The following is a 12,661-nucleotide window of genomic DNA, read 5'->3' as shown; positions in this document are numbered from 1 at the left end:
GCGAAATACAGTTAACACCGAAAATGACCCACAACCCCATTACTAACCCTTTAAATGTCAAATCTCATTGTGTCTGAGCAAAGTGTTAGATCCATGCATACAGCAACTACTTTGATGTGTTTCTTTATTAAAAACGTGTTTCTTCTGTATTTGCTTAAAAACAAACATTTATAGAAAGTGGTCTCTCGATAAGCAAATTAAAGTGGTGATCGCCAAATTTTTACATTTATTTAGACAGTGGCATGCTAGGGTGTGATATCAAAATGCATTTTATCTGTCGTCTGCTTGTGTTTTGGGGATTTGAAAAGAGTGATAATCTCTTCTCACAATGATCTTTGTTCCACTGTGGCGTCATAAGGAAACAGTCCATTCACACAGTGGTGTTACAGTGACCCCGACTACCCATATAAACATTGACACTTTTAAAATTTAAAATAAAAATTTGTAGTTTTACACAATGCACATTACTTTCCATGTCATCTTTCAAAAACAGGGTATATAAAAACTGATATCTGAGCTGTTCATGGTCGCACAGCTGGTTTTTGGTCATGTTTTTTGGCGCCGCTGTTGTTTATGAAGTTATGTTTCCATATCCAGATTGTTGGAAATTGTTGTGTCTCTTCACAAAGAGAGATTGATCAAAATAACTTAATGTTAACAACTGAATGATTTAAGTAACACAATTCTCATTTATTATTTATTGGATTAACAAAGTATCACAACATGGATCCCACCCAAAAAGACAGATTAGAGATGATGTCATCAGGAACGTTTAGTCTCCTCTTTTCTCACAATCAGCTGATGACAGACAGGTGTACTGATGAACACACCTGAGTCAAGGTGGTTCATGGGAGGAGAAATACTTCACCCTCACTTTGTAGTTAAAAATACTCCACACTATAATAACTCTACAATGTGCAATATGCAGACTTGTATTTTTTCAAAAGTAGAATTGTTCTACTGAACTTTTACTGACATTTGACCTTAAATAAAAATGTTAACTTGAATTTACTCTGTGTTTATGTGCTTTTATTTTAACCAATAATACAATCTTCCAGATATGGCAGTCAACATCAACAATCTAGAGAAGGACCTGAAGGAGCAGTTAGAAGGTGAGAAAAATAAAAACCACTGGAACCATCACTACTTTATTACCTGATTTCACCTAATTTCTAATGTGTTTTTTTATTTTATGCAAGCTGGGATAAACATGTTTTAATTAAGGAAATATAGAGAAATTGAAACTTTAAGGGATATATTTAAACAGGAGAGTCAAACTCAATCTCACAGGGGGCCAAATTCCAAAACACACCTTAGTTCACGGGCCGAACAGGAGAAACAATTAATGAACAGAATAAAATTACCTTTTTAAAACTTTAAAAGCATAACTTTTTAAGATTACTATAAGTAAAAACCGACAGGAATATTATTCTAGATGAAATCAACTTAAACCTTAAATCATTTTTAATATTTTACTCTCCATAAAAATATATATTGTGTCAAAATTCTACAAGTTAGAAATAAGCGCAAGATAACATCAGGCCATTAATACCAATAAAAGAAAATGATCTGGAGGGCCGGATCCAGCCCCCAGCCCTTGACTTGGACATGTGTATTATAAGAATGCTTTCTGGGTAATACATTTATAAAAAGCGAGGACTTTAAAAATATATATATATTATCAGTTTTCTGTCACTCTTTAACACTGTCATCGTGCTGGCAGCAACTACTTTGATGGTCTTGAAAATCTGTTTCTTCTTTATTTGCTACAAGACTAAAAGAAATAGGAAGTGGTGATCAACAAACTTGATCTTTCTGTCCTTTTTTTCCTTGCTTATAGCCACTCAAATTGGCTAAATTTAAAGTTTATTTATCATCAGTCTTGGATTCTGTCGCTATAATTCTGTTTTTTCCTTTATTTTTTTCTAGGGCTGTCAGATTTGTCACGTTAATTACGCATTAATCTGACATGTGCTTGACGCCGACAATTTTTTTGACGCATTGATCACGGATTTTCGCATAGTGCCTTTCCACACCACGCGCGCAGGCGTCCCTCATCGCCCTCTAACTCACCGGCTGCTCTCACTAGATCACGGTCAGGTCTCCAACCATCGAGCTGCTAGCTAGAACCGGCCCGGCGCCAGGACGTGTAGAGCTCCTGCACCCTAACCCGGCTCCGGTTCGCGTCCAGTACCACGTCTGGTGGTACCGCGTCCCGAGAGCTGCGGACCCCCGACGCTCCGAACAGCAAGCGCACCGGGGGACGTTTTAAATGTTCTGGAGGTTTAAGCGTGATCCAGCCCCAGCATAGCGGTCTGTCTGCCGGCATATTCATGGCGTGAGCTCCGCTGGACACGTCGCTGCATCGAGCTGCAGCCAGAGAACGCGGCGGCAGTAACAGACTGTCAAACTATCCACAGAGTATCCCGTTTTTCCTTAAAAAAAGGCCACATATTAATTTGCGATTCATTGGGAGTTAACTATGGACAAAATGAGATTAATCGCGATAAAAAAATTTAATTGCCTGACAGCTCTAATTTTTTATTTTTTCCTCATTTATTTGATCAGAAGCAAAACTATCATCCATATTATCCAATGCCAGCTTTAAAATTGAGTCTAGTCAAAGTACGCTTCCTGCTTAATGTTGCACTCTGACCATCTTGAGATCTATATTAAAAGTGTTCCCAGTGTTTTTTTAGAGATGGTAATGCAAATTTCCAGCCAAAGGTTCATGGGAGGAGAAATACTTCACCCTCACTTTGCAGTTAAAATGCTCCCAACTGTATCTACTTTATAATTATTTATTGTGCAGACTTACATTTTTTCAAAAGAAGAATTTTGTTCTGAGCTTTTGTTTTCTAATTTAAAAAGATCTTTTATTGAAATTTAAACTTGAAATTATTCATTTGTGTGTTTTATTTCAACCAATTAATGCAATTTTCCAGACATGGCAGTCAACATGAGCAATCTACTGAAGAACCTGAAGGATCAGAATAACAAGTTTGATGGTGAGAACAATGAAAAACATCACTATTTTATAATTGTATAATTTTATTTTTTCCTAATTATTAATGTTTTTTTTTTATTTCAAGCAAGCTGGAATAAACATGTTTTAATTGAGGAAATATAAAGAAAGTTATTTTAAAGAGATAGAGGTTTCCTGTCACTGTTTAAAACTTCTGTTCTTCTGTGATTCACATAAAATGTGGTGAAAATCCATCTTCAGTCTCCAGCTGCTCCCTCCTTGAGCTGAATTCTAGACTTAAAGTGTTTGACATTAGACTAGCAGCAATTAATTCTTCTCTATTGAAAATCTGTTTCTTCTGTATTTGCTACAACACTACCAGTTGTAGAAAGTGGAGATCACCAAATTTGAACTTTCTTCTGGCTGAGAGCCAGAAGAAAGTTAAATTAAATTAAAAGTTTATTCATCTTATGTCTTAGATTCCGTCACGATAATGCTGGTTTTTCCTTTAAGATTTCCTGATTTATTTGATCAGAAGCAAAACTATCATCAATATTATGCAATTTAAAATTGACACTAGTCAAAGTGCGGCTGCAAAATATCTGATTCTCCCAGTCAAGGAGCTGATGATCAAGAAAAAACAAACAACAATACCTGACCTCTTTTCCTTTCATTTCAACTCTTGTTTTTAACCATTTTCCAGCATAGATCCTCTTGAAATGGCTACAGTTAAAGTTTGCTGAAATCCAACCTGTGGAGGAAGTTATCCTGACAACTTGAGGTTAACTTCCTGCTTAATGTTCCACTCTGACAATCTTGTGATCTATTTCAAAAGTGTTCCCAGTGGTTTTTAGAGAGGATAATGCAAATTTTCAGCTAAAATAAAACAAACAACAAAAAAAAATTGTGGTTTTCTAGAACATAGTCCGTTGGTGTGGAGTAAGGCCAACCACTTCCCATCATCCATCTGTTCACATGCTCTCCTGCTAGCTTACAGCCCCTCACACCCCCAAGATAACATTAATGGTACAACAGAAGAGTGAGCATTGTTAGAGCTTTCCATCCGTAGTTTCCATCCAGAATGTTCTTTGGCCTATGCCACTGCACAAAGTTTAAACTCTAAATCAAATAAGTGTTTCTTGATCATTGTACACTGACTCACAACAAAAAAAACACAGACACCCAGAGTCTGCAGGACTGTGCATGGATCTGGGGTTTCTTACATCAGTCCAGCCACTATTAGAGACCGCCGTCTAAAGCAACAAACATCTGTTAGACACGGTGGATATTGGAGACACGACACAATTTAAAGATATATGGCATGGTGTATTTAAAATTAAAAAGTGTTTGCTGATTGCTGTTAGCTTTGCGGAGAAAATTTGTTTGTGCTAGCTGGGGTAGCTGGGGGGGGGGGGTCACTTGTCTACATCAGCTCATGTGACCCCATTTCTTTTTGTTGGTTAGAAGGGGCTGGTGCTCAGAGTGCAGGTTTTTAGAGGAATACTCAGAAATTCATGTACGGATCAAAATACTGTGGGAGTTTATAGTGAGGAATGAACATTATAAACACTTAAATGATCTATACATTCCAAAATCTACTTTTTGATCTTAATTAAATCATGAATAAAACTTTCCTAACCTTCTGCATCTCTGCAACATGATCAACCTCCCTAAAAGTGAAACTTGCTGTTGAAGACTATAGGATCGTTCATTTAAGAGCTAATCAATAATAAATGGATTTCTATTGTCTTTCAGTCATCAACAAAACTCTTTTGGATGAAACAAAAGTGCTGAAAAACAAGAGTGAAGGTGAAAAAAGAACTTTATCAGTTTACTTTGATGTTTACTTACATCTTTTTTTAACTTTTTAAAACTGGTACAGTATTAAGTTTCAGTAGAAAATACCAATTTAAACTTCAGTATTTTTGCATTCACTCCTTAAGGTAAACAGTATCCTGAATTATGGATGAAATTTGGAAGCAGCTGCTACTATAAATCCACTGAGGAGAGAACTTGGCCCGACAGCAGGAGTTTCTGTCAGTTTGTAGGAGCTGATCTGCTGGTCATCAACAGCAAAGAGGAACAGGTGAGTGTGTTGAATGTATATATTCTTAAATCTAACTTTTAATTTTCATCTCATTAACCTGCATGTGAAGGCTGCTGCGCTGTGCTGAGATGATCTGGTTGTTCGTGAGGATGAGGGTCACTAGTTAGTGGATCCTCAAAAGAGATAAAAGGCCTAAAATTAGCTGCTCGGGGCGCTAATTGAAAAATAAAGATAGACGCTGACATTAGGTTGCCTGAAGCACTAATGTGAGTCTCTGGGGACTCTAAAAGACCTAAACAGAGAGCTGTCTGGAGCTTATCTGAAGAAAGACGTCATTTGCTGGACGGGGTGGAAACCGCCGTGTGTGACTGTGTGTGTGAGTGGGAATATCTCATAGTTTGAGAATTCCAACCAAAAGTGGTTTCATGCACAACGACTGTTCAGTGGATGTATTAGACAAGATTTCTGCACTACACTTTGATGAGGTCAAAGTCAGAAATCCCACTGAATAAGAGAATTACACGTTGTGAACTGTTTTCTCAGCTTGTTCTAGGCTCCCCTATCGGGACAACCACAGAAAATGGATCAAAATTGGGTAAAAAGCAAAGAATAAAAAGAGGATCCACTGAAAACAGATTACCTTAAAATACATGAAAAGTAAACATTCTGGGTCATCCACCCATCTGTCCAGTTGGCAGAAAAATGTTGGATTCAATGGCAAATTAACTGAAACTTAACAAATTAACTGTGAAAATAAAGAAAAAACAAGAAGAGGTTAAGAAAGAAATTTAAAATAAAGGGAAAAAATGGTTGTCAGACACATTTCAATGATGTCATAAAAAAAAATAGACAGAAGTAAAAAGCAAAACAGAACAAAATGTTGAATAAATGAAAAAGGAATAAACTAAATCTCCTCCGAGGTGAGACGTCTTATTTTAATAACATTCCTAAAAGAACATCTTTGGGACCTTGGACATACTTCACAGACGTTATTTCAAACAAAGGGTCAGCTTCTCAGGGGGGAGCACAGTAATAATGATTACAAGTCAGAGTTATATTTTCAAGCTCTAAACTGAGTCGTGTTTTGAAGCTTTTTCCACAAAGGAGCAGATGACTTTGATGATGTTCTTCGAGTCCTTGTTCACACAAGTTACTTCCAGCTTCTCGTGTCTTGTATTCTCCACCTGTATGTGTGCTGCTGTTGTCTGGATGCTGATGGATTCCAGCTGAAATTCTCCTCACAAACTCACATTTCATGTTTGTTCTTCACCAGCATTTCAAATCCATGTTGAGATACAGCAGTAAAATCACTTGTTCTAGACCTTAGTTGTTCAACCACAAATCAGTTCAACAGTGATTCATTAGAAATGGACTGTTAGCCCTGAAGCAGAACAGTAAGAAAACATGGACATTTGCATCAAAGAAATTCATATTTTGTTCTTCAGAAGAACATTTTCTCAGATTTTAGGACAATTATCAAAAACAGATGAATCCCTAAAAGGTTACACTTTTTATTACATTTTTTTATTGGAAATTTTGTCTGAAAGAAACCGACACAGAGAGCATGTATTAAGAAAGAACATCATTTTTTTGTTTACTAGGAGTTTGTTTCTAAAATGAATCCAAATAAAGAATCCTGGATTGGTCTGTATGTTGAATGGTCACTACAGAAATCTGAATGGAAATGGGAATGGTTGGATGGATCACCGCTGACAGAAACGTAAGAATTTGTTTCTTTTACAACATTACCAGAATAATTCTTTATAACTGAACCTGATTGTAAAAGTGTGAAGTTTGTTCAAAGAAAATACAGAAAATGTTTGTAACATTATAATTCATATCATTTTATGAACAGACATTTGACCAGAAGTAAACAGAATGTTTTATTACAGGTTCTGGGATGAGACTTTTCCTAAAGATCCAAAGAACTACTACGACTTTCCTGTGTTAAGTACTGAAGGGAAATGGAAAGTACAGAACTATTCAACCAACAAAAACTGGATATGTGAGAAATAAAATTCCAGATCTTTCTTGTTACTGAATTGTGCTTTCATTTAACTGTTTAGTAATTGAATTGCAAAAATATTTTTTTATTTTTGTTTCATTTCTTTGCTTGTCAAGTCATTGCTTGATGGAAGGTTGTACTTTTAGTTTTTTGTGAATTGTTCAGAGAAATAAAATTTTCATCTCCACAACTATTTTATTACATTTAAAATATCAGTTAAAAAATTACTCAGATAAACATAAAACTAAAAAATGACATAAAAACAAGGTAACTTAGAGCAGCAGTTCAGACTCAGGTTTGGTTATTGACTAAACACTGAGGGGACGGTAGTCTATAGCAAATAACAAACAGCTACCACAAAGGTAACTGAAATGTAAATATTGAAAGAGAAGTAAATATTTGTAAACATTTTCTTATGTTTTAGATTTCGTATTAAAAGAGTTTATGATGGAAAAGTGTCTTTTGTCTTAATAAACTCCTGCTTTTGGTTTGGATCATTGTGTTATTTAAAAAAATATTATTTTTTTTTACTGATTTTTCTTTGGCAAACCTGCTTATTATTTATTTATTTATAACTAAAATAAATCTCAAAGATGAATGAACTGCAGCTCTGAAAGTCAGATTCTAAAGCCTGAATCACATGAACCCATATGGAGGTTGACCTGTACGGTGCTGCAGGTTTTTGGGTTGTCCGGGCTCGTGGAGGTTCATGAAGAGGAGGGGCCGTCTCTTACAGTGAGTCCAGGTCTGCTTTACAGTTATACGGCCACCTCAAAGGACGCCATGGAACATATTATTGTTGTGTGTGTGGTAAGTGGATCTGAGTCCTGAAGTATTATTAAGGATAAGGGAAGTTGAACCCAACTATAACGGATGTGTGACGCTGTTGCATGTTGTCTTTACACATTGTAAAGGTTGTACAGGATTTAGGGGTCATTGACGTCTAACTGTTTATTACTGTTTTACAAATGGTAGTTTTTTTCATCTGCTCTGATTAACAACAATTTAAATAAAAAATCCTCAGAAATACAGTTTTGAGCTTAATTTTCTTTACATCTCGTCTCAAGATGGCGTCTCACATCATTTCTCAGAAACAGAAATAATGTAACTTACCTGAAGCCAAAAGTGTTTGTTCTACCAAAAAATGTATTTAGCTGTATTTGTTCCTCAGGTAAAAAGAAAAGTATGCCACAGCAATTAAATGATCAATAAATAGTTCATTTGAATTGGATGCTTTGGTTAAAAGAACATACGACAATTCTCCTGAACTCCTGAACATTTTTCATTATCTTTAGATTTTATATTTTGTATTATTTTATTTTATTTTGTTCACGCAAGACATGTGACAAAAAGGCAAACAGCAAGTAAACCAAGCAGGAGCACAAATATGTTCCTTGGAAAAAAAAGATAACAGTTCCCTTTTATACTGAAAATAAGAAACTGATTTACACAAATGTCTAAATTATGTTTTTCTGTACTTTTTTTCAGATTTTGTGTCGTTTGTCTTTCTGTTTTTGGTTTCTGTATTACTTTCAAAAATGTATTAAATTCTCCTTAGACTCAGCTGTAATTGTTTGTGTGGTAAGTGAAATATTTGTGAGGCAAATGGAAGTTGCATGAACTTGCATGATATACTAGTGATGCTGTCGTTGTGTGTCCTCACACAAGTTCTAGTCCCTTGCTGAGTGCATGCTAATGCCGCCTGTAGCATCAATACAGGTGGGATCATAAAAATGTGCACTTCATACTTAGTTTTGGTTCAGGATCATTTTCATTATTTGCCATTTCACACACTGTGAACTTAGAATTTACACTTGCTATGCTGGCAGAATAAACACATAGGAAGAAAAATCATCTTATATTTGTTCCTCCGTTTGGGTCCAAAATTGCAACTTTTAAACCAAAATTTATAACCAATCATTTTCATCAGTCACTAAAGTATCTCAACTCTCAAATATTTTGTAATCATTAGTTGTTCACCATTACTGATTTGCATACATCACCTCATGAACTTCTCCCCGTTTTTTTTTTTTTTTCCATTCATAAGACATCTGAATAGTTATAATCAGAACTGTGGTCTTTGATTTCTAAGTTGATATGCTCTTTGATGGGAGCAAGGGCATGTGTTTTCTTTTTTTTTTTTAATACCACAATCACCATGTTTAACATAACTAGGAAAACTCTGAAATGACAAGGTCTGTGCTGTTTAAAAGCTTGTTCCACTCTGGTCTTACTCAAGTCAGTAAGAACTTCCAGGTCCATCGCTAAGTGCTGCAGATGCACATTTTATCTGCAGAGTTGTAGCAGCACCAAGTCAGACGATTTAAACCATTCTGGTCTCATTTGTGATGTCAGGTCTTCTCTATAACCTGGTGATAGACTGGGTGATGCGCAGCACGACCGAAAAAGGGCCAACTGGCATTAGATGGACACTTTTCTCCACCCTGGAGGATCTAGACTTTGCTGATGATCTGGCATTGCTCTCTCATATTCACCAACACATGCAGGACAAGACTGACCGGTTGAGTCGATTTGGATCCCAAGTCGGTCTCAAAATTAACCAGAAAAAGTCAGAGATTCTGACCTTAAACATTTCCTCTCAGACCCCAATCAAGGTCAATGATCAAAATCTACCATTCACAGAAAGCTTTACTTATTTGGGTAGCAAATGAGGAACAACATGTAAGAGTTGTTTGTCCATGTATCGTTGCTTGGCAACCCAGAGCTCTGTACGATCCAACTTTTAAACAAATTGATTCATTTTACAAGAAAGTGTTTTTGGTCACTCACTTCTTCATCAAGCAGATGAAGGTCAGCGGGGGGGATGGACTACCTCACCTGTTTCTCCTTTTTTCTTCTGTTCCTACTTCCTAATGTTGCCATCACTTGGTACTGCCACAACCAACTCAACAGCTTTATTTATTTTGTTCATTTAACTTGTTTAAACCTGGTATTCATTTCAGAGAATTTTTGTAAAATTGGAAGCTGGAAATTAAGTTAAGATGGTCAAACAAATTCTCAGTCTCTGGTACTGATGTTCTCTGGTCCTCAGAGAATTCACACGTCTGACAGATATAAAGCTCTTGCCTTGCCGAACAAACGTAGCTGAAAATTAAAGCAAACGCTGTCAAGTTTCAAAAAGATAACTAAACAGACCAATAAACTGACTGATCAGTTCCATTTAATAACAAAGCATTCATTCTACAAAAAATTCTAATTCTTTCAAGTTTCACAGAACAAACAAAATGTGACAAACATTTGTGTCAGCATTCTTTGAATAAGCAAGGAACTAAAAGCAAAATTCTCAGAATTTCTTCTTTAGTTTAGACTGTTGCTGCTCTGCAGGTCTTAACTTGTTGTTTTTGCTCGAGAATTATTGTTTATTTCAGTCTGAGGTTGAGCATGCTTGGTTGCAAAAGGTTGATGGTATTTCAAGCTATGTATTCATTTTCTTTTCTTTGAACTTTTATGTATGAATGCAATCAATCTAAGAGCATGTATTAAAATATTACATTTTCTTTTCTAAATTGAAATTAAACGAAGAATCCTGGATTGGTCTGTTTGTTGAACGGTCATCACATAAATCTGAAGGGAAATGGTTCAACAATTTTAAAACTGTAAGAGTTTTTTTCTTTTACTTTGCTGCTTATTCTTTATGACTGAGCCTGTTTGTAAAATCTTTTCAAAGACGACAGAAAATTTTTATAACAACAGCATTCATTGAAGTATTTGAACAGAACTTTTTTTTATTTATCATTGATTTTTAAGTTTCACTAATGTCCGTGGCAGACATAAAATCCTGTCCAAATTTGTTATTGAAGGAATCACACATCAATATGTGGTTGGAGTCATCTGGACCCCAAAGAGAGCGGAATCCTCTAAAAACCTGCGCTGTCTGCAGCAGCCCCTCCAATACCCACGAAGACGAGCGGTTGGAAACGTTCCCATGTAAGATCGTTGCCAACAACTCCCTCCAGGAAGAAACTGTGCTGCAAGCTCCGCCCCCAGACTACAACTAAAACACACCCACCTTCTCCACGGAGCTGTGGCAGGAGATAACTACCTTCCTGTACCAGGAACCACTCCCTGACCCATTTTTTAAATGTAGTCTCGCTTCGTTTCCAATCGGACTGAACTTCGGTTTACTCTGAGATTCCTCAGTCTGAATATGAAACGAACCGAGAGTGAGGTGATCGGTGAGCCGCGGACAAATGTAGAGCATTAGATTGTCATGTTATCCAGAAGGAAACAATTGTTATAACATTTATTTTAACACCACTGGAAAATGAATAACTCGCTTTACTGTGTCTCCTCCGCGGTGCGCGCGAGCTGCTGCGGTGAAAGCTCTATTGTAGTTTCAACAGAATTCTCTTTAAAATAACACCACAAAACCACAACGATGAGACACGGAAACTCATTAAAATGTGGTCTTCAAATGTGGTCTTTTACCCTGTCTTTGATTTTGCATTGATGCAGAAATCCATGAATGGATCAAAATACTGATTTTGAGTTGTTTATAGTGAGGAATGAATGGCCCTTTTGAAATGAGAAAAAACACAACTTCTTGCATTTTTTTTTAACTTCTGTCATTCTGAAAGCTGCTAAAACTGCACTGATGACATGTCAAAGGAGGAGGAGCAAATGAGCAACAACATTAGAGAGGATGATAGAAGTTCACTTCCTCCTACTCCTTTTCAAGGAATTTATTAACGTTTTCTTTCACCAACTTAATATTTATTAGATTAAATATGTCATGTGGAATGTATTTATAAATGCAATAATAACAGATTAGATTTATCTGCACTTTTCCAGACGCTCAAAGCGCTTACATTGTGTATCCATTATTCATTCACACCTCATTCATACTTGGTGATGGTAAGCTACTACTGTAGCCACAGCTGCCCTGGGGCAGGCTGACAGTGGCGTGGCTGCCAGTACGCACCTACAGCCCCTCTGACCATCACCAGGTCATTCATACGCATTCACACACCAGTGGAGACACACTGGAGGCAAGTAGGGTTAAGTGTCTTGCCCAAGGACACAACGACACTTGGCACATCAAACTGCCTATCCTTCGATCATTGGCCGACCCGTTAAACTGCCTGAGCTACTGTCGCCCTGCAAATATGTCCATGATTAAGAAGAGCTATAATGGCATCATTCACACGTGTATGAGACTGTATATGAAGTTATATATAGTTAATGTATGTGTTTATGCATGTATAAATACCTCTGTAGGTAGTTTCTCAAGTTCAGGTCCTCTACCAGAGGACTGGCAGCTTCCTGTGTGGTATTTTGGTCTTTCACGGTCTGCTGTAGCCACTCCTCCAGTTTTGGGTTTAATGCCCAAGTACTCTGAATACTACAGGCACCAAGAGGACTTAAAGTACAAAAACTTAGAGAACAAGAAAAAATAACATTTTCTATGTGGATGGCGAGAGATTTAATTTATACTTTTTGAAGAATTTATATATTTTTTTCTTATTTGATATTTTATCACATTTTATATATATTAAGCAGGAAAAAAGCAGAAACTGGAGGTGATGCATTTTTATGCTTTAATTCAATTCAATTCAATTCAATTCAATTTTATTTATATAGCCCAATATCACAAATTCAATTTGCCTCATTGGGCTTCATGCCT

The 12,661-nt window shown here is 36.4% G+C and overlaps 1 protein-coding gene across 1 annotated transcript in view; it reads left to right on the top strand.

Moving 5' to 3' along the window:
• LOC112162504 (oxidized low-density lipoprotein receptor 1) overlaps positions 1-7,049 on the top strand; it is an 11,067-nt gene extending 4,018 nt beyond the window's left edge. Inside the window, exons 4-9 of the mRNA XM_024298279.2 lie at positions 1,059-1,112; positions 2,946-3,008; positions 4,721-4,774; positions 4,909-5,051; positions 6,614-6,732; positions 6,905-7,049. Of these exons, the coding sequence (XP_024154047.1) occupies positions 1,059-1,112; positions 2,946-3,008; positions 4,721-4,774; positions 4,909-5,051; positions 6,614-6,732; positions 6,905-7,028 (557 nt within the window). The 3' untranslated portion in view covers positions 7,029-7,049. The remainder of the gene's footprint in view (positions 1-1,058; positions 1,113-2,945; positions 3,009-4,720; positions 4,775-4,908; positions 5,052-6,613; positions 6,733-6,904) is intronic.
• The last annotated feature ends 5,612 nt before the right edge of the window (positions 7,050-12,661 follow it).

Source organism: Oryzias melastigma, linkage group LG11 (genome assembly GCF_002922805.2).
Source record: "Oryzias melastigma strain HK-1 linkage group LG11, ASM292280v2, whole genome shotgun sequence".
Lineage (NCBI taxonomy): Eukaryota > Metazoa > Chordata > Actinopteri > Beloniformes > Adrianichthyidae > Oryzias > Oryzias melastigma.
The sequence above is the reverse complement of the archived record's forward strand: the minus strand, read 5'-3'. Positions and strand labels throughout refer to the sequence as shown.